Source organism: Triturus cristatus, chromosome 3_1 (genome assembly GCF_964204655.1).
Source record: "Triturus cristatus chromosome 3_1, aTriCri1.1, whole genome shotgun sequence".
Taxonomy (NCBI): domain Eukaryota; kingdom Metazoa; phylum Chordata; class Amphibia; order Caudata; family Salamandridae; genus Triturus; species Triturus cristatus.
The window spans coordinates 367,246,429-367,267,344 of NC_140583.1; the positions used below are offsets into that span (position 1 = coordinate 367,246,429).

Sequence of the window (20,916 nt, forward strand, 5' to 3'; positions counted from 1 at the left end):
GCGCGTGTTCACTGTTTTCCGCTGCCTGTACATCTGCGAGCGAGGCCCCCACTGTCCTAACAAGTGCTAGTGTTTGCCAGCACACAGGATCCGCCAAAGGCGTCGGGGCTCCTCGCGGCCGGACCAGCCGCTGTAATACAAAAAACACAGGTTGCCCTTGAGAGAAGCCACACACTGCGGGGTTACAGCACACCACTCAGCAGGCGGCAGTGAGGTCGACAGAGCGCACACAGTCCAAGCGCCAAACGCGTTTCGAGCTCCCTCGAGCTCTTGATCACTGGCAATATGGAGGCAGGAAACAGTGCTAAGAACAACTTTCTTTATTTATTGCAGAGTCCCACCCAAATGGGCGTTTACATAAAGTGGCATGCTGGTCCTGGTAGTCCAAAAAAATATAGCCACATTCAGACTCCAAAGTTCTTTCACCAAGTGGATACTGTCTCTGCCCCACAAAGAAATAAGCATCCATTTACGGTGGAGCGCGTGTTCACTGTTTTCCGCTGCCTGTACATCTGCGAGCGAGGCCCCCACTGTCCTAACAAGTGCTAGTGTTTGCCAGCACACAGGATCCGCCAAAGGCGTCGGGGCTCCTCGCGGCCGGACCAGCCGCTGTAATACAAAAAACACAGGTTGCCCTTGAGAGAAGCCACACACTGCGGGGTTACAGCACACCACTCAGCAGGCGGCAGTGAGGTCGACAGAGCGCACACAGTCCAAGCGCCAAACGCGTTTCGAGCTCCCTCGAGCTCTTGATCACTGGCAATATGGAGGCAGGAAACAGTGCTAAGAACAACTTTCTTTATTTATTGCAGAGTCCCACCCAAATGGGCGTTTACATAAAGTGGCATGCTGGTCCTGGTAGTCCAAAAAAATATAGCCACATTCAGACTCCAAAGTTCTTTCACCAAGTGGATACTGTCTCTGCCCCACAAAGAAATAAGCATCCATTTACGGTGGAGCGCGTGTTCACTGTTTTCCGCTGCCTGTACATCTGCGAGCGAGGCCCCCACTGTCCTAACAAGTGCTAGTGTTTGCCAGCACACAGGATCCGCCAAAGGCGTCGGGGCTCCTCGCGGCCGGACCAGCCGCTGTAATACAAAAAACACAGGTTGCCCTTGAGAGAAGCCACACACTGCGGGGTTACAGCACACCACTCAGCAGGCGGCAGTGAGGTCGACAGAGCGCACACAGTCCAAGCGCCAAACGCGTTTCGAGCTCCCTCGAGCTCTTGATCACTGGCAATATGGAGGCAGGAAACAGTGCTAAGAACAACTTTCTTTATTTATTGCAGAGTCCCACCCAAATGGGCGTTTACATAAAGTGGCATGCTGGTCCTGGTAGTCCAAAAAAATATAGCCACATTCAGACTCCAAAGTTCTTTCACCAAGTGGATACTGTCTCTGCCCCACAAAGAAATAAGCATCCATTTACGGTGGAGCGCGTGTTCACTGTTTTCCGCTGCCTGTACATCTGCGAGCGAGGCCCCCACTGTCCTAACAAGTGCTAGTGTTTGCCAGCACACAGGATCCGCCAAAGGCGTCGGGGCTCCTCGCGGCCGGACCAGCCGCTGTAATACAAAAAACACAGGTTGCCCTTGAGAGAAGCCACACACTGCGGGGTTACAGCACACCACTCAGCAGGCGGCAGTGAGGTCGACAGAGCGCACACAGTCCAAGCGCCAAACGCGTTTCGAGCTCCCTCGAGCTCTTGATCACTGGCAATATGGAGGCAGGAAACAGTGCTAAGAACAACTTTCTTTATTTATTGCAGAGTCCCACCCAAATGGGCGTTTACATAAAGTGGCATGCTGGTCCTGGTAGTCCAAAAAAATATAGCCACATTCAGACTCCAAAGTTCTTTCACCAAGTGGATACTGTCTCTGCCCCACAAAGAAATAAGCATCCATTTACGGTGGAGCGCGTGTTCACTGTTTTCCGCTGCCTGTACATCTGCGAGCGAGGCCCCCACTGTCCTAACAAGTGCTAGTGTTTGCCAGCACACAGGATCCGCCAAAGGCGTCGGGGCTCCTCGCGGCCGGACCAGCCGCTGTAATACAAAAAACACAGGTTGCCCTTGAGAGAAGCCACACACTGCGGGGTTACAGCACACCACTCACCACTCAGCAGGCGGCAGTGAGGTCTATATTTTTTTGGACTACCAGGACCAGCATGCCACTTTATGTAAACGCCCATTTGGGTGGGACTCTGCAATAAATAAAGAAAGTTGTTCTTAGCACTGTTTCCTGCCTCCATATTGCCAGTGATCAAGAGCTCGAGGGAGCTCGAAACGCGTTTGGCGCTTGGACTGTGTGCGCTCTGTCGACCTCACTGCCGCCTGCTGAGTGGTGTGCTGTAACCCCGCAGTGTGTGGCTTCTCTCAAGGGCAACCTGTGTTTTTTGTATTACAGCGGCTGGTCCGGCCGCGAGGAGCCCCGACGCCTTTGGCGGATCCTGTGTGCTGGCAAACACTAGCACTTGTTAGGACAGTGGGGGCCTAGCTCGCAGATGTACAGGCAGCGGAAAACAGTGAACACGCGCTCCACCGTAAATGGATGCTTATTTCTTTGTGGGGCAGAGACAGTATCCACTTGGTGAAAGAACTTTGGAGTCTGAATGTGGCTATATTTTTTTGGACTACCAGGACCAGCATGCCACTTTATGTAAACGCCCATTTGGGTGGGACTCTGCAATAAATAAAGAAAGTTGTTCTTAGCACTGTTTCCTGCCTCCATATTGCCAGTGATCAAGAGCTCGAGGGAGCTCGAAACGCGTTTGGCGCTTGGACTGTGTGCGCTCTGTCGACCTCACTGCCGCCTGCTGAGTGGTGTGCTGTAACCCCGCAGTGTGTGGCTTCTCTCAAGGGCAACCTGTGTTTTTTGTATTACAGCGGCTGGTCCGGCCGCGAGGAGCCCCGACGCCTTTGGCGGATCCTGTGTGCTGGCAAACACTAGCACTTGTTAGGACAGTGGGGGCCTCGCTCGCAGATGTACAGGCAGCGGAAAACAGTGAACACGCGCTCCACCGTAAATGGATGCTTATTTCTTTGTGGGGCAGAGACAGTATCCACTTGGTGAAAGAACTTTGGAGTCTGAATGTGGCTATATTTTTTTGGACTACCAGGACCAGCATGCCACTTTATGTAAACGCCCATTTGGGTGGGACTCTGCAATAAATAAAGAAAGTTGTTCTTAGCACTGTTTCCTGCCTCCATATTGCCAGTGATCAAGAGCTCGAGGGAGCTCGAAACGCGTTTGGCGCTTGGACTGTGTGCGCTCTGTCGACCTCACTGCCGCCTGCTGAGTGGTGTGCTGTAACCCCGCAGTGTGTGGCTTCTCTCAAGGGCAACCTGTGTTTTTTGTATTACAGCGGCTGGTCCGGCCGCGAGGAGCCCCGACGCCTTTGGCGGATCCTGTGTGCTGGCAAACACTAGCACTTGTTAGGACAGTGGGGGCCTCGCTCGCAGATGTACAGGCAGCGGAAAACAGTGAACACGCGCTCCACCGTAAATGGATGCTTATTTCTTTGTGGGGCAGAGACAGTATCCACTTGGTGAAAGAACTTTGGAGTCTGAATGTGGCTATATTTTTTTGGACTACCAGGACCAGCATGCCACTTTATGTAAACGCCCATTTGGGTGGGACTCTGCAATAAATAAAGAAAGTTGTTCTTAGCACTGTTTCCTGCCTCCATATTGCCAGTGATCAAGAGCTCGAGGGAGCTCGAAACGCGTTTGGCGCTTGGACTGTGTGCGCTCTGTCGACCTCACTGCCGCCTGCTGAGTGGTGTGCTGTAACCCCGCAGTGTGTGGCTTCTCTCAAGGGCAACCTGTGTTTTTTATATATATATATATATATATATTTCAAAGCAAATATGAAGAATACGCCGCACTCGCTCTGGAATAATCAACTCGTATTTATTGACTTAAGCTTCTCTCCTCCAACGCATTTCGAGCTGAACGCAGCTCTTGATCACAGTAGTAATTGCTAATTATATATATATATATATATATATATAATCAAAGCTCCAAGGTTCCCACCTGTGGAGACGCACTCTGACATCCACTGCAGCAACCTTCATGAGGTAAAAGCCGGATTGGCGGGCAGATCCAGTTTACAGCATGCCTGTCGATTCATGCCAGATGCGTTTTGTGCTCATTGCACTCTTCAGAGGCGCGACAGTCATTTTGGCATAGAGGCCACACCACCCACTTAAAAATATGAGCCCTCCAATGGGCGACTCAATTGAGTCCGCGTTGGTTTGTGGGTCTTGTAGTGTGTGCCTCAGTTGTGTGCCGCTGTCGGAGACGTTTCAAGCCCACCAAAGGGCCTCCACTCGCACATCCGGCTTGTCAATCCTCCATGGATGCCTCCACATTGAGACTCCGTGATTCGGAGCTCTGTGGCCCCAAATTTCCGGGTGGTGCATCTCCCGCAGCTGGGAGGCCGCGTAAAAATCAAAGCTCCAAGATTCCCAGCTGTGGAGACGCCCTCTGATATCCACTGCAGCAACCTTAATGAGGTAAAAGCTGGATCGGCGGGCGGATCCAGTTTACAGCATGCCATTTTTAGGTCTCGGCTGCGAAAGGCTGCGCTTGCGCAGTCTCGCTCCGAGATTTAATGAGTTTGAGTGACTTTGAGAAGAGGGGCTTGCACCCGCCCCTCTTCTCTCCTGTTCTCCATTGGCTGGCCTCTTAAATGCTGGCCAGCCACTGGAGAAGAGGTCCAGTCACTCCGTTGAAGCCCCGTCCTTTTCGGATCGGGGGGCGTGTTTTTGCGAGAAGTCTCAGGGAGGAGACAACAGCAAAACACGCCCCCCAATCCGAAAAGGACACTCCCTTCCTCCGAGGCATTTTCTGCTGTGCCTCGGAGAAAGGCGGTGGTGTCCCGGCGTTGCTCCCTCACCTGATCTCTTTATTCGGATTCAGCTGTTTGTGTGCTTGCTTTGGTGCGCGCTGATGCGTGACCTTCAGGGTTGGCAGGGTGGATGTGTTGTGTCATGCGCGGTTTAAACTGCACACACGACGAGCTGGGAACTTAATTTATGTGGCGCCAGACAGCAGTCTTTGCTTGCCAGTGCCAACGAAGCTGCAAGGTTAGGTGAGTAGGCACCGGACGGCGGAACAAACACACGGGAGGACAGATTAGCAGGCCACTGGTTTGTTTGTATGCAATGCATTGCCTACAGACACAGTAGACCGCAGCTACTTATTTGCAAAGCTTGTAATCTACTCGTAGGAATTGTATTTTGAAAGCGACCAAATCTATTCCTTGAATTGTTATACAAACTAGATGAATGTGAAAAATCAAAAGGAATTAAGTACATGGATTTTGAACACACCTTAAAAAAAATTCAGGCAGTATGACACTGAAAAGGTTCCTGGTCGTTTAAATATGGCCGCTACGGATCACAAGTCTCGCCTATTGCCGATACAACTGTAACGAAGGCGTCATCCATGTAAAAAAAAAAAAAGTGGAGGAGTGAGCCCCATGACCTATTACTGGCAAGTAACGGAAGATAAGCCTCTGCCAAAAGTACCAGTGTCTTGGCCGGAGAAAAGCCGGTCCCATAGGAAACACGAGCGTGTGACCCTGGGGAGCCCCCTGCTTTACTGTTGTAGGCGTACCCTGTGTGACGTTTAGGTGAAGTCCCAATCGAAGACGGTTGGCAGGCTGCCGGGAGAGAGACGCCATTGCTGTTTCTTCGTCAAAGTGAAAGTGCTGCTCAGGGTGGCGGTAGGCTGCGTGGGGATTTATCTCCTTCCGCTCCCTTGACTGTGTCCGGGCGTCTCTCCGTCCTCTCGTTGCCCAGGGGCTCGGTGTAAGCGGCGGCGGACATGGCGTGCGGTGCCACTCTGAAGCGGCCCATGGAGTTCGAGGCCCTGCTTAGCCCGCAGTCCCAGTCCCCTAAGCGCAGGAGGTGCACTCCGCTGCCTGGGTCCCCTGGGGGACATTCCCCGCAGCGGTGCGGACTGATGTCCCACGGTGACGAACAGCCCCAAGGAGCACCACCACCTCTGCCTTTCGTTGGGGAGCGACGCCTCACCCCAGGTAACCGCAGAGGAGGCTCAGGCCGGGTGACACAGGGAAAGCGACGGTCTCGGCATTGTTAAAGTTAGAGCTATTGGCATTGCTCATGACAATGCTGTTTCTTTAAATGTTTTAAAAACAAAAACATAAACAAAAATAATGTCATGAGCAATGCCAATAGCTCTAACTTTACCAATGCCGAGACCATTGCATTGTAAATGCTTGTTATTTATTTTTTTCAATTTTTTTTCTTCTTTTTTTTTTTTGGAGTCGCGCACCCAACGCGTTAGAATCGTGCATCCGACGCGTAGAAGTCGTGCACCAAACGCGCTAGAGTCGCACACCCTACAGGTTAGTAGTAGTGCATCCAACGCGTGCACACCAGGGGGCCACACTGAGAGCCGCGCTGGATGCGCGACTCCTAATTTTACCCTAAAAAAAAAATATAGCCCCTATCACTAATTTTTATTATCCCCGTGGACCCTATCCCCCGGGGCTTATAAAAAACTTTGGGGACCGTGGGGGGAGCCCCAACGCCCCCACAGTCCCCGCATCCTTCGGGAGCCGGCATTGCTTTTCCACATGGGGAGCTGCTGACATGCAGCTCCCCGTGTGGAAAAGCAATATGGTTTGGATTTTGAAAGAGAGCAGGTTTCCCTGCTCTCTCTTTCAAAATCCAAACCACGTTTGCTATGGGAGGGCGGGAGACTCCTGCCCTCTCATAGCAAACAAGTGTCCTGGGGGTGAGCACCCCAGGACACTGCAGGAGCCAGCCCTGGGGGGTGGCAGTCCCCAGGGCCCTCGAGGGCTCCAGGACGGGGGCCACGCAGCCCCCCTCCCTCAATACATAAAGCCCCGGGGGGTGGTGGTCCCCGGGGCTTGGGCGGGCCGTTGAGCCCCCCCACAAATTATACTGGGAGGGGCTTTCGAGCCCCTCCCAATTTATTTTGTAGCCCCGGGGGGGTGGTGGTCCCCGGGGCTGGGGGGCCCCTCTGGGCCCCCTTTAAATTTAATAATTTTGCCCCCGGGATTTGGCCCCCCAGGGGCTAATTATAAAAAAAGTTCTGTTTTAAAAAAAAATATATACATTTCGGGGCCCTGGGAGTCCTTCTGGGACCCCCTAAGCAGGTCTAGAGGGTCAGGGTATTTCTACCCGGCCCCCTTTATACGTTTTGCACACTTATTCCACAGACTTCTTCAGCCTCACTTCTACCGAGGCACAAAATGGCTGCCAACAGTTCCTGGTTTCGAATGTTGACAACCACTTGACAGCCAATTAGCATTCAGCGCGTGATCGGGAGGGTGCACTCAGGGTGCGTGTATCCAGCGCGGCCATTGATATATATGTACTTTTAACTGTAATTTTCTCATGAACTACTGAACAGATTGACACCATTTAAGCAAAAGGCACGAGTCTGAACTGAGGACTACCTCTTTGCCAAATTTCGTGTAATTCCGTTCAGCAGTTCGGGCTGTAGTTGCAGCTAATGGTCCTATGGGAAATTGCATGGGGAAAACACGTTTTGGGACCCCCCCTTTTTTCTTGGCCCCTGCTACACGAATCATCCGGAGACTTTCAGGATAAGAGCGGACCAGAGCTGGCCAATAGTTTTGAAAATTTCGCGAAGATTCATCAATCGGTGCCAAAGTTATTGGGAATAGAATGTTGCGGATTTCCTATGGAAAATAGGTCCTAACTATAACTACTTACTGGCGACCGCCTGTAGGTAAAAAAAAATAATGTGTGTGTATATATGTGTATATATATATATTCACTGAAAAAACCATAGGTTTCACACATGTTATAGTTAGCGGAAATTTTACTGATAAAAAACCAATGAAATTCCCCCGTTATAGTTAGTGCAGGAAACTATAACTCACGCGACCGCAATCCTCTGCTGATGCTAATACTGTATTTAGACACTTATTTGCCCATGTCTTCTTCCATAAATTTTTAGCTATACATATATTACAAATATTTTTTTTTCATAAAGACACATATGTCATCAGCAGAAGATTGCGGTCGCGTGAGTTATAGTTTCCTGCACTAACTATAACGGGGGAATTTCATTGGTTTTTTATCAGTAAAATTTCCGCTAACTATAACATGTGTGAAACCTATGGTTTTTTCAGTGAATTTGCAAGGTTTTTTAAATGCTAATTCCTAACTATAACGTGTGTGAAACCTATGGTTTTTTCAGTGAATTTGTACGGTTTTTTAAATGCTAAGTTACTTTACGCCATTCGTGGCGTGCGCGCCCACTTAACGCAGTTCGTTCCATGCGCGCACGGTGCGCTTCGCGCACCGCGCGCCCACTTTACACAGTTAGTGCCGTGCACGCACGGTGGGCACGCGGTGCGCTACGCGCACCGCGTGCCCACGTTACGCTAGATGGGCCATGTACGCACGATGCGCTTCGCGCACCGTGCGCACATGGAGAACATATTATGCGCTTCCTTGTGATAGGTAATCTGTTGAAATTTTTTGGGGAAATGCTGTGCTCTTATATGCCATGCACAAATGGTGGCCATCGGCCACCATTTGCACACGGGGTGGAGAGAGTGGGGTTTTTTTTTTTTTAATAATTATTTACCGTACGCGTACGGTAAGCGTACGGTAAGCGTAATCGGCGAAATTTTCGAAAAATAAAAAATTACCGTTTTTTGCCTTGGGGGATCTTTGAAGACTCAACTAACATGGTTATGTGCATGGGCGCTGTCTAAACAGCCCCTTTATATGTTTTTGGCATTTGTTTATCAGCTCCCCCCTCAGAGTGCGAGAGAGAAAATGGCGGCCGCCGCTTCCTGGTTTCGACCGATTCGAATGTTTACTAAGATCTAAGGGCCAATCAGAATCGCGCTCGCGCACGCCACCGTACGCGTACCGTAAGCGCACCGTAAGCTGGCTCAGATATATATATTGATTTAAAGGCTATTTTCTCAGAATCTACTGAACAGATTTACACCAAACCTACAAAAGGCACTTCCTTGACCTGAGGACTACCTCTCTGCCAAATTTGAAGTAATTCTGTTCAGCCCTTCGGGCTGTAGCTGTGTCTAAAGGTCCTATGGAAAAATGCATGGGAAAAACGCGTTTTGGGACCCCCCTTTTATCTCAGCCCCCGCTTGACGAATCCCCCCGAGACTTTCAGGGTAGGAGCGGAGCGTAGCGCCCCACCTATTTTGAAAAATTCGCAAAGATTCGTCGACCGGCGCAAAAGTTATTCAAAATAGAATGTTGCAGATTTCCTATGGAAACGTGGTCCTAACTATAACTACCTACTGGCGACCGCCAGTAGGTAATATATATGTATATATATATATATATATATTTTCAAGTTTGTCATAGACTGAAAAGTGGCTTTGCAAAGACACTCCTGCAGTACCTATTTGCATGTTAATTAACAATATTGCCCTCAGGTGGGCCCCCCCATGTGAGTTTTACAATTGCAATGCATGCTAGAGTGCATAGTGCTGCAGTATAAATTATTTTCCATCAGTGGCTATGCGCTGCCGTACAAAATTAATTTGCTCTGTCCATATCCCTCCAGTTGGCTTTTCAGTGTCAATAGTCAGATACAATTCCTCTACCAAACGTGCCGTTACACAGCTTGACTGCAATCACTTCTAAGCCAAAGTGGACCACCCATTCAATTGCAGTCGTGGTGCACTCTTCACGGCAGGACCGCCGTAATACTTTATATTCAAGTTTGTCCCCAAGCCCCACTTTGAGAGGTCTGAGATTGCCATGCTTTTGGTTACCGATGAGGGGGTGGAAGAGGAGAGTGAACCTTTCCCTGACCTCCTTTCTTCGAAGGAGCAGGGCAGTGGATTGTGTAAGCCTCTTCCCTACACTGACCCCAGATCAACAGAGAGACTGCCGCCAGTTGCTTGGGCAGTTTGCCTCTTTGTTCACCCTTACTCCAGGACACACTAGATTGTGTACCGATGATATGATATCGGGCACAGCACTCCTGTAAAGGACAACATTTACAGGTAGTCTGAAAAGGTGAAAGGCAGCTTCAAAGGTCTTCAAGATCCTGGCGTTAGGGGTTTTTGAGCCCTCAAACAGCTCTTGGTCCAGTCCAGTGGTGTTGGTTCCCCTGGCTCCCATTCCAGGTGTCGCACCTCAACATATGTTCTGTGTGGACTACCATGGGCTCAATGCAGTCACCCAGACTGATGCACACCTCATCACCAGAGCTGAAGAACTCATAGGTCGGCTTGGAGCTGCCAAGTTCCTCCGCTTTTTACTTAATGCCTGGGTCCTGGGAGATTGCCTTGACTGAGTGGGCTAAAGAGAGGGTAGCGTTCTCAACACCAGAAGGGCACTCCCAGTTCTATGTCCTGCTTTTTGGGTTGTAGAACGCCCCTGCCACATTACCGCGGCTGATCAATCAGGTCTTGGCTGGGTTGGAGAACTTCAGTGTCGCCTACCTTGACAATATGGCTGTCTTAAGCTCTAGTTGGGAGAACCTTTTAAACCACGTCCAGGAAGTGCTTCGGACTCTGCAAAACGCAGGCCTGACTATCCAGGTCACTAAGTGCCAGATAGGGCAGGGTTCTGTGGTCTACTTCGGACACCAAGCCAAAGGGTGGCAAGGTGCAGCCCTTGCATCGCCAAATTTCCACCATTATGTCTGGGAAACTCCCCAAGACCCAAACAGAAGTGAGAACCTGTTTAGACCTCACTATATATTACAGGAGATTCATCAAGTGATATGGCACCATTGTGGCCCCCTTGACAGAGCTGACTTCCAAGAAGCAGCCACACCAGGTGATCTGGACAGAGGAGTGCCAGAAAACTTTTGACGCCCTAAAGAAGTCCTGTGTATAGCACCCATGCTCAAGGCTTCCGATTTTTCCCAAGCGTTTGTTTTGCAGACAGACGCCTCAGAGCATGGCATATTGGCCATGCACTCACAGCTAAATGAGGAGGGCCTGGGCCACCCCGTAACCCTCATCAGTAGGAGGTTACTTCCCAGGGAACAGAGGTGGAATGCAATTGAAAGAGAAGCCTTTGCTGAGGTCTGGGCGCTGAATAACTAAGGCCAAACCTGTTTGGCACTCATTTCCAAGTACAGGCGGACAACAGGCCCCTCAGATGCAGATGAGGGGTGAGAATCCCAAATTGTTGAGGTGGTCCATTTCCCTACAATGAATGAACTTTGCAGTGGAACACCATTCTTCCACATAGCATGCCAATGCTGATGATCTTTCTAGGTTCTGCCACCTTAGTGAAGAGACCTCCCAAGGGATTGAGTAGCTCTCCCTAACTTCAGCTGGGGGGGGGGGGGAGCACATGTGTGTAGACTTGGCATCTTTGGCGTGGTTTCTCCAGACTTTTTGCCTTCTGACGATGACGCAGTACCGATCCGAAGATACCGCTGAGAGGCTCTGCTTCAACCCAACTTCGACTCAACTTCATGAATCGGAAGCAACGCATCGAGTCTTGGATACTGATGCTTGCTCCATCCAATGTACTTTTTCATTGGGCCCTGCGTGGGTCCTGTTGCCGGCCTACTTTCCATCGTGGTCGGTCTCAATTTTAGATTTACCCCGGTCTAGCATGACCTTAAGCAACCTTCTAGTGCTATTGACTTCTAAAGAATGTTTTGGAATTTAATGTTTAAAAAGTCATATCTTGAGTTCTACTTATTGGAGTTTTATCATTTTGGTCTTGTTTTACTCAGATAAATATTCTCTATATTTTTAAACTGGTGTGGGATCTTTTTGTTGTGTTTTCACTGTGTTACTGTAATTAAAGTACTGCACAAATACCTGACACATTGCCTCTTAAGTTAAGCCTGACTGCTCTGTGTCAAGGTACCAGAGGGTGAGCATAGGTTAGTTTAGGTTGTGTATCTGACTTACCCTGAGTAGGAATGTGGCTCCTGCATTGAAAAGTGTGTATACTCTGCCAACCAGAAACCTACATTTCTAACAACAGTGCTCTGCATAACTGCTGAGGAAATGTGCCACTCTCAGTACTTATAACAACATGATGATGGATGGAATACTTGAATTATTCTCAGACACTGGCAATTGCTCAGGACTGCATCCCAGTCCATTGGTTTTTGCCCACTATTACACCTCAGTTTGGACCTTGTTTGATTTCAGTGGCACAGTGTGCACAGGACCCATGTCATGCATACTTGTTGCACTTAGGGTGTCATCTGCAACAACAACCGGATGATGGATCGAATGCTTGAATTAATCTCAGCCTCTGACATTACCACATCTCAGTCCTTCGTTTTCCACCCAGTATGCCACCTCAGTTTGGACCCAGCCATATGCCAATCGATCTTGACCCTGCTCCAATAGGGAAAGTCCAGCCCAAACTGCCAGGCCCTTTTCTACCGGAACATGAGCAACTCAACCGTTTTCACCCTGATTACTTATAGTGAGTAAAAGAACGATGGGCTGGAATGCTACCGAACTGGTCTTGGGTTGCTTTTGTTCTGGTTCAGTTAAGACCCGGCAGCTAAGGCTGGACTGTTCCTGTTGGAGCAGGGTCAAGACTGATTTGCATATGTTTGGGTGCAAATTGAGGTGGCATGGTGGGCAAAAGAACGGTGGGCTGGAATGCTACCCCGAGCAATTGCCAGTAGCTAGACTTATAGCAAGCATCCTCCCATCACCTTTTTTTGTGTTTCATGTAACATCTTTAGTACATGAAAAGTTTTGTGCAGTCCGCTGCCTCATTTTTAGGTCTCACTGAACCAGCGCATGCGCTGCTCTGAAACATTTTGTATCGGGGTTTTCAAAGTGCTGCCAGTGGCCTAGCGCTTGCGTTCATGCGAGCGTGCACGTGCGCAGTCGCCATCTGCCAGCGCGATCACTTTCACTTTTTCGTGCTGCTGCACGCACGCACACACGAATCTCTAGCATGTTTTTTTTATACATTACTACAAGCTTCCCGCGTCGCGCTGCCAATGCTTGTTTCTCTCTGGCCCTTATCTCTGCCTCTCTTCCCTCATCTTCCCCAACTCTTGTCTCCCTCTTATCGACTGAATTCATCACTCTATCGGTCCCTTTTTCAGAATCTCTCTTTGCTGTCTCTTTCCTCGGTTTATCTGCGACAGTGTATTTCTCTGTCTCATCTGCATATCTTTTTCTTCCTTCTTTTTTCGGTCTTTTCCTTTTCTCTCCCTCTCTACTTTTGTCCGATCTTCCAAATTTCCTGTCCTAGAGTCAACATCTTTCGACGCCAGCCTCTTCCACCCGCTGCCCCCTATGTGGGTTCAATGTTGCTCTTTGCTGTGTCCGTCTGTCTCTTCCTCCTCCTCCTCCTCCGCTTCTCTCTCTCCCTCCACCCCTCTCTTCCAGGCCTGTACAAACTCTGTCTCACAGAGACCGACATTTCTCCACCTGTCTATTAAACAGGACGGTCTCTTCCCGTTAGAGCCCTTTTTAGGTTAATTCAAATTCAATTAATGACTCCTGCTGCCCCCCAGCACCACCAGCAAGGGGAGGCCCTGAGGGCGGGGGCCCTGTGAAGCGGAGCAAACCACCCCCTCTGCGCCCTCGGCCTGTGGTGGTAAACAGACCGTTTTATTGTATATTTCAGGACATGTTTTATTCCGGGAGCGTTTCGTTTCATCACCGACTACAGCTTTTATTATTTTTTGTCTTAGCTCGGGGGGAGGAGGGGTCCTTTTTTATTTTCATCCCTCCCCTTTCCCCCCACTCCTAGTGCGGGGTGCTCAGGTCCTTCAGGGGTGAGTGGGGTACATTAAAGAAGAAATGAAGGCCCCCAATAATTAATAATTGAAGGGCCGGGCGGGCTCGGGGTCAGGCGCAGTAAATACATACTCTTCCCCGTGTGTGCGCGCGCCCCTGTTTCTTTGTGTGACAGTGTATGTTTGCGAGTGTATATCTATACGTATATGTGTAAATCAATGCATGTGTGCCTCGCTTGTTTGTGTGTCTGTGCATGTCTTAGCATGTGTCTGTATGTCTGTCAGTGTGTAATGTGTGTGCGTGCTTCAACTACAGAAACAAACAAGCATTGGCAAAGGCAATAAAGCAATACTTTAAGCGACCTTTGCCAATGCTTGTTTTGTGTGCAACAGTACACGCAAAATGATGGTATTCTCCTCATCATACAAGCCAAGTGGCCCCATGTTAGGAATCATATCTTATGTCAGCTCTATTTAAATTGGTTTACAAGACTTTGCTTGCTGTGATTTTTGCCGCGTGCTAATAATGTTAAAATGAGAAATATAAGTTCCAGAATGCAAAACGTTATTTTGTAAAATAATGAACGAGTGCCACACGGTCTAGTGCTATTTGCCACCAATGTTTGAGTAACAGCCCATTTTCTTGTAAAAAAAAGACCATGTGTTGGCAAATACGATCTCTGATATAATCTGAAACCAGCATTGGCATAGCCAATAGGTCTCGCCTTTGGGACCTTATAAGTGTTTAGTTATGTAGCACAATATCCTTGGTGCAACAACAGCAACTGTTGCATGGCTAAACACTTATAAGGTCCCAAAGGCGAGACCTATTGGCTATGCCAGTGCTTGTTATGATTACTTAACCTCATCTCTCAGACATCTGGTTTTTCTTGATTGGGGTTGTGAAATATTTGTTATTTAGCAGTTGGTGATCTTAGCTTACCTTTCAAGTGACTCAGTTTCTTGAATGTACATTTTCATAAAAGGATATGCATTTTGCTTCACAATCATTAATTTAATTTATTACAGGATTGCAGCATTTCTTGCTGTGTACTCCTAAGTCATACCCCAATTCTTCCCTGGATGTTCAACTTGACTTTCTTTATTAACTTTCGGTTCTACACCACTTCGAGATTTCTTAGGTCTTCCTTTCTAATTGTAATTGGTTTGGAAGAATCCACATTCTTCTTTTTGCCTCTTAACCTCTATGATGATAGTGAAAAAGGCTTGATCAGATTACAATATTTGTTGTGCTAGTTTTTGACAGGTTATGAGTTCTGGCGCAAACAATAGAATGCCTCCACTCATGGCTCACTGTCTTCACCTATTGCCCAGTTCTAAAGCAATAACCTACCCACGGAAGAGGATACTTGGGGGCTTACCCATGCTAAGTCTTTGTCTCATGTGGTAATATTCTTTTGTTACCTTTTATAGCTAAATATGTTGGAAACATATCTTTCTTCCTGTCCTACCAGACCTAAAGCTTTGAACTGTTTAAGTTTTTAGTATTCGAGTCAACTAGATTCAAACTTACCCTCATTCCTACTGGATCGGCAGAAAGCAACCACTGACCAGGAGATCTTCTGTGAAACATTGTATTTACATGTAATGTAATTACAAGTTACTCTTTTAAACAATTCCTTTCGGTTGTAAGAGTTTTTTGCCACCACAACAGCCCCACTGCACTATCTCTTATCTATCTATCTCCTGTGGTGTAGATTTCTGGCAGGTATGCATTTTTGGCTCAGGAAAGAGGTACTTATCCAAAAGTGGAGGTATTGACAGCAAAACTGGGCCTATCTGTGCCATGCCACCCTCAAAACCTTTTAGCCTGGGCAACCGTCTCCAGGAACATCTTCAATGACACTTTCTTAGTCTTTCTAGAGGAATGGGTTATCGACAAGTAGTCAAAGCGATATGTAGTAGAATATAATTTGTCATATAGTTTTAGTGTGGTTGAGGAAACGTGGTGCGAAGCATGGTAGTTGCCTGTCGAGGCCAAATAGCTTCTGTCTACTGTATGGCAGATTGTGAATTGCATTCCAGAAACCTCACAAAGGTGAAATTATAATGGGGTCTCTGAAGTGCTGGGCCCTGGGCCTAGTCAGAACACAGGGAAGCCAGAAAGATTTTATCTTTGCAGGTATTAATCATGTCTATCATGCTATGTGTCCTCACAATGCGTAACATTTATACCACACATAGTCTCCATGAACGCCACATTAGCCATATCACACCACAAATACACGGGGAAAATAAATATTCCAGATATGGGAGATTGCAAAGATTGTAGTTCTGAATGGTATAGAGGAACAGGGAGGTAGGTGCCTTTGCACTATGAATCAGCTGCTGCCAACCACTTTCTCCTGATAGCATAATGAGGGAACTGTACTCAACCTCGACTGTGACTGTAGGCAGCCTTTGGGCGTATCCCCGATCCGACAGATTCTTCTGGAAGCCCAGCCAAATTCAAGTGGACCATCTTCCATGATCTCTGGATGTGCAGCCAGTGGAAAGAAAAAGCACACAGCTGTCCGTAGAACACAGAATGGAGGTAGTATGTCACTGCAAAAATCCTTGATGAATTGTCATACTCTCAACAGTCACTCCTTTATCATGTCTCTGGTGGAGAATTTTGAAATATGTTGAACCTGTACTAAACAAATCACCCAGTGCTCTTTATTCTTTTTGCACCAGGTAAACTTCCCACCATTCATATTTGAAGTTTTCCTGTACGCCCCAATAGACGATTCAAAAAGCCATGCAAAGATTGGGAATGGAGTCATTGTCTTTACTTTGTATAAGAAAGAAGAGGCATTATGGGAGACTCTCAACACAACGAAAGGTAAGCTTGTAATTACATAAAGGTATGTTTGTCATGGAAAATGGTTAAATAAAGTGCTAATGTGATATGTGCGTGTGGAAAACGTAGCCAGAGCTCCTGCAAGGAAGCCAAGCGCGACTGTCTTAATAACAATTGATTTTACTTTCCGGTATTTAGCCATCATTAAAAGAACAACATTTATTACTAAAGGTCCTGGATACCTGCAAATATATAGGCACCACTCTACTTGCCAACCAGAAACCTACGGTTGGTCACCTTAAAACTGCTGAAAATTGTGTCCACGCCTGTGAAATTCTCTGATGTGCCTGACCTAGGAATAAAAGACAGCATAGTAGCACAGTTGTAGGGGAATGACTGCATTACTTATCAATAGTCTTCATTACCCTAAGTCCTAGTCTTCTTTTCTTCATCCTATTCTTCCTCCACCTCCATTCCTCCATTAAAGTAGAAGCATTGGTTATCAAATATTCCTATTTATAGGAGGTTCATTTGTGGGAGGAGCCTCCTGTCCCTCCAGAAAAAGAGGGGGAGTTTAAAAAAAAAAGAGTTTTTAGTCTAGGGCCTTCAGTAGCCTGTTTACAGAGGTGGCACACCATCTGTTGCATGAATGACTAGATCAGCAATCTCCAACCTTTTCTGTAACCAGAGCTACTTATGTTCAATAAAATTGAGTCTGAACTAATAACATTAGTGTTGTAATAGTGACCATGTCCAAAAAGATTAAGTTAGTGGTCACCCCATGCAAGATTATTAGCAGTGATCACTTTAGTGCATCAAGAAGAGTTGCCAGCAATAGTGTAAAAAGGCTTTTTTAATTTGGAATGCCTCTGCATGGGTAATACATAGCAGCCATAGTTGCAATGCCCCTGGCACCGGGGTCATATTGGTAATATTGCGTAATTAATCACTGAAATATCCGCTATAAATATATTTTGGAAATCCATTTTTCTCCATACATCAGCTTATGAGTTCTGAAAACACACACATTTTCATTGAAAACACACACCTCTCAATTTTTGGTATACATATATTAGCACAATCAAACCGAAACATCTAATTTAGCAGGCTAGGCTGCCCACAGGAGAGGTACTTCCAGGTAGCTGGAGAGCTTCCAGTAGCTCATGAGCTACTCATTGTAGAAGCCTGGCCTAGATCATATAAGCGGCAATCAGTCTTCAGAGGAAGATGTTGCTCTCATCATGCAATTAGGCACCATTTTGCAGGATTACATGCTTCGTGCTCAGCTGGGCATCCTTGCAGCCTAGACCGTTCCGGTGTTTTCACAGTCATTTGGCGCAGTGCTCTGCAGTTTGTGAGGAGCAGTGGGCATTAAGGGCTGTGTTGTGTTGCAGATATCTGTTAATGAAGGCTGTCAAATTTGAGCTTTTCCTCATGTGTATAGTCAATGCCAAGTGTTAGAAGAGAGAGCCATGGTGAAGCCTTCTGAATTTCCCTTTCCAAGATGTTGGTCAGTTCAGAGATTTCTGCCTGAGGTTCCCAATTGGAGATGAAGTTGAGTCTTTCCTGTGATGTCAACCCTTGCTTACTTTCTCTCTCTCTCTGTGCATGTGTGTATATAGATCCATATATGGGTATTTTAATTCCTCCCATGACCATACTAGTCTGTTGGCCTTCATTTATCTGTCCTGCACCTCAGGCACCTATTCCGGTACAGTGACTTGATACTGAAACAGCAAATAACAGAAGTGGTGAAATCATGTAATTATGCATCCATTTAGTTATTTAATTTTGCCCGTCATTAATATTCAAAGCAGACCTGTCCTGATAAGTGCCACAATAATCTCCAGATTGAACCATGGTTCCTCATAGTACATCAGATGCCTCGCATATGACATCACACATTCGATTCAAAACAGAACTCCAAGGACGAACTTTGAGCTGTGATTTTCTTTTTTTTGGTCAAATATTTTTATTAATACTTTCATAATAGAAACGCATTGCATGGTAAAACATTGAGATTGACTTCATTTCGTGCGTTGTTAAACATTGGGAATTACAGTAATTTCTCTGAATTGTCATCTATTACATAGTATAATCGCTACTATAAACAATATCACCCTGGTTCACATGTCCTTTCCTAGGGAGATGCATCTCTTTCCTGTTGCGTATTGGTGTATTAACTACCGGTTACGGGGCTGAACTCAGAACTTGGGAGTGAAACTGGGGTGGTGATCGTGAGGTCCAGAATATGTGAGTCAGACGAACTTTGAGCTGTGATGACCTTTTACAACTACCTTTCCATTCACCTGGCAGGCTTGAATTGGCTAGTGCTTAAAGGGGTGACGTTTTTTAAGGTTCAGACCACAAGGGATTGGATGGTTCAAAGGCTACTTTATCTTAGGAAAATGTGGCCCAGATGAAGCAACCTCCATGATTTGGTGGGCAACATAGTCTTGATTGCAATCTTTGGAGCGGAAGACTTCAAACTGAAAACATTGAAGGTCTACCCGTTTAAGGAAAGCTACCTTTAATGTTGAGTTCCCATACTAAGCAATAGTGGTATGCTTGACTATTCAGTGCTTGGTACGACTCACACATCTGAGGTGCCTGATTTGGATACATGAAGTGCAGTGCAGAGAACAAAAGTTACAACAAAACACCAAAGTGCACACACAGAAACCACTCCAGCACCTTCCGTGGTGCCTCACTGTCCTAGTCTCTCAACCCAACAGTTTGGAGTCTGCTTTCGCAACAAAGAACATGTACAGTCTAAAGCGGTGGATGATGTTAAAGTACAGTAGAACTGTGGTAGAAGTCTATCGTTGCATTGCCTTAAACTGAGTGTATTTAGGGAAATAATATATTTTAGATATGTATGCGCAATGGAATTATTTTCCCTGAATGTGAGCAAGAATGCACTGTGCCTTGTTGTTCACTCTTTGTGGCTCATGAGAGTGCAACCCTTGGCACACTCCACAGCATGTTACTCTCCAGCTTCTGATGCAGGTGAGAAGCTTTTTTTTATTTCTATTTTTTATTATTTTATTTTATTATTTTAGTACAGATACAGTAAAATAAATCAAACATACAATAGACCGAAAGGAAAAGTGCAAAATCAAACAATAGGACGGTAATATGGATCGCTAAGATCACAAACAAATATTATGTCAAGGGTTATAATAGAGAGCATGGGGACGCGGAATGTAGTGGCAGTGAAGGCGCATATATTATATTAATCACATAAACAGTACATCAATAGTGAGGTATTCTGGTAGGGCCAGGTTAACACCAAGAGCTGCAAATGAGGTGGAGGTTATTCGTCAGAGAGAACCTGGATGATTGCATATGCAGAACTATCCATTAAAGATATAAAGAATGCATACTGTCACCACTTAGTCCCCAGGAACCTCTGGTGTAGCTCGACAAGCAGCTTGATATTGCGCAAACATACCCCAAAAACTCTTTGGTCGATTACAAGGGGGAAGCAATTTGTTGTACATATCAGAATGGGTGTTACAATACACTATGTCTTGCTCTCACTCCGCAACTGGGGGCACCGGACCCTTCAACCATTGCATTGCTAGTCGCCGCTTTGCAAGTAGGAGACCCATTGCCACCAATTTGAGTGCTCCTTTCTTAAGAGGTTTGGTGAAGCCAAGAAGTGCTAGCAGGGGATCCGTAACAAGGGATAGTCCTAAAATATCGTTGAGCTTCTGGAAAATTAATTCCCAATAATGAAACACTGACGGGCATTGCCATGCTAGGTGGAAAAAATCTGCGTGCGGGGCATAGCATCTCTCACAATTGTCAGTTTCCCTCAGACCATACCTAAAGAGTCGTGAAGGGGAATAATAAACTCTGTTTAGAAATTTAAAATGAACAATGCGGTGGCGGCCGTTTAGGGATATCTTACGAGTGACCTCGCAACAATAAAACCAGGTGTCGTCTGTGATGGGAGCTCCTATATCAGAATGCCAAGCTTGCCTTACGTTGCTAAGGGAAGACACCCTCTCGCTTTGAGCAAGAGTATAGAGCTTGGAGATGATCTTACACGGGGACTGAGCGCTTAGTAAAGCTGTCAGAGGGGGAATTAGCAAGGGTTCTTGCAAATCATCCCCTAACACTGCCCTTAAAGCGTGCCGAGTATGAAAAAAGTGAAACTTGGTGAGGGCTGAGTGTACGATGTCTGTGCCTGCCAACTCCTCCCAGGTGCCCAATCGTCCATGGCGAAATAGATCGTCCATTTGATGTATACTTAGTTTGTGAAGGGAATCCAGGGTACCCCTATCAGAGCTAAGCGCAAACCACTGGCATCAATCGATATGCATACGGGGCGAATATAATTGCGCCCCCTCATATAGCCTCAGAAGCGCCTCCCACGCCTCTAATAGGGGCCCGCGTTA

The 20,916-nt window shown here is 47.0% G+C and overlaps 1 protein-coding gene across 1 annotated transcript in view; it reads left to right on the forward strand.

The window, feature by feature from the left end:
* The window catches only part of DNAAF4 (dynein axonemal assembly factor 4), a 153,964-nt gene that overhangs the window by 20,741 nt on the left and 112,307 nt on the right, over positions 1-20,916 (forward strand). The window contains exon 2 of the mRNA XM_085646330.1: positions 16,405-16,552. Within this exon, the coding sequence (XP_085502456.1) occupies positions 16,405-16,552 (148 nt within the window). The remainder of the gene's footprint in view (positions 1-16,404; positions 16,553-20,916) is intronic.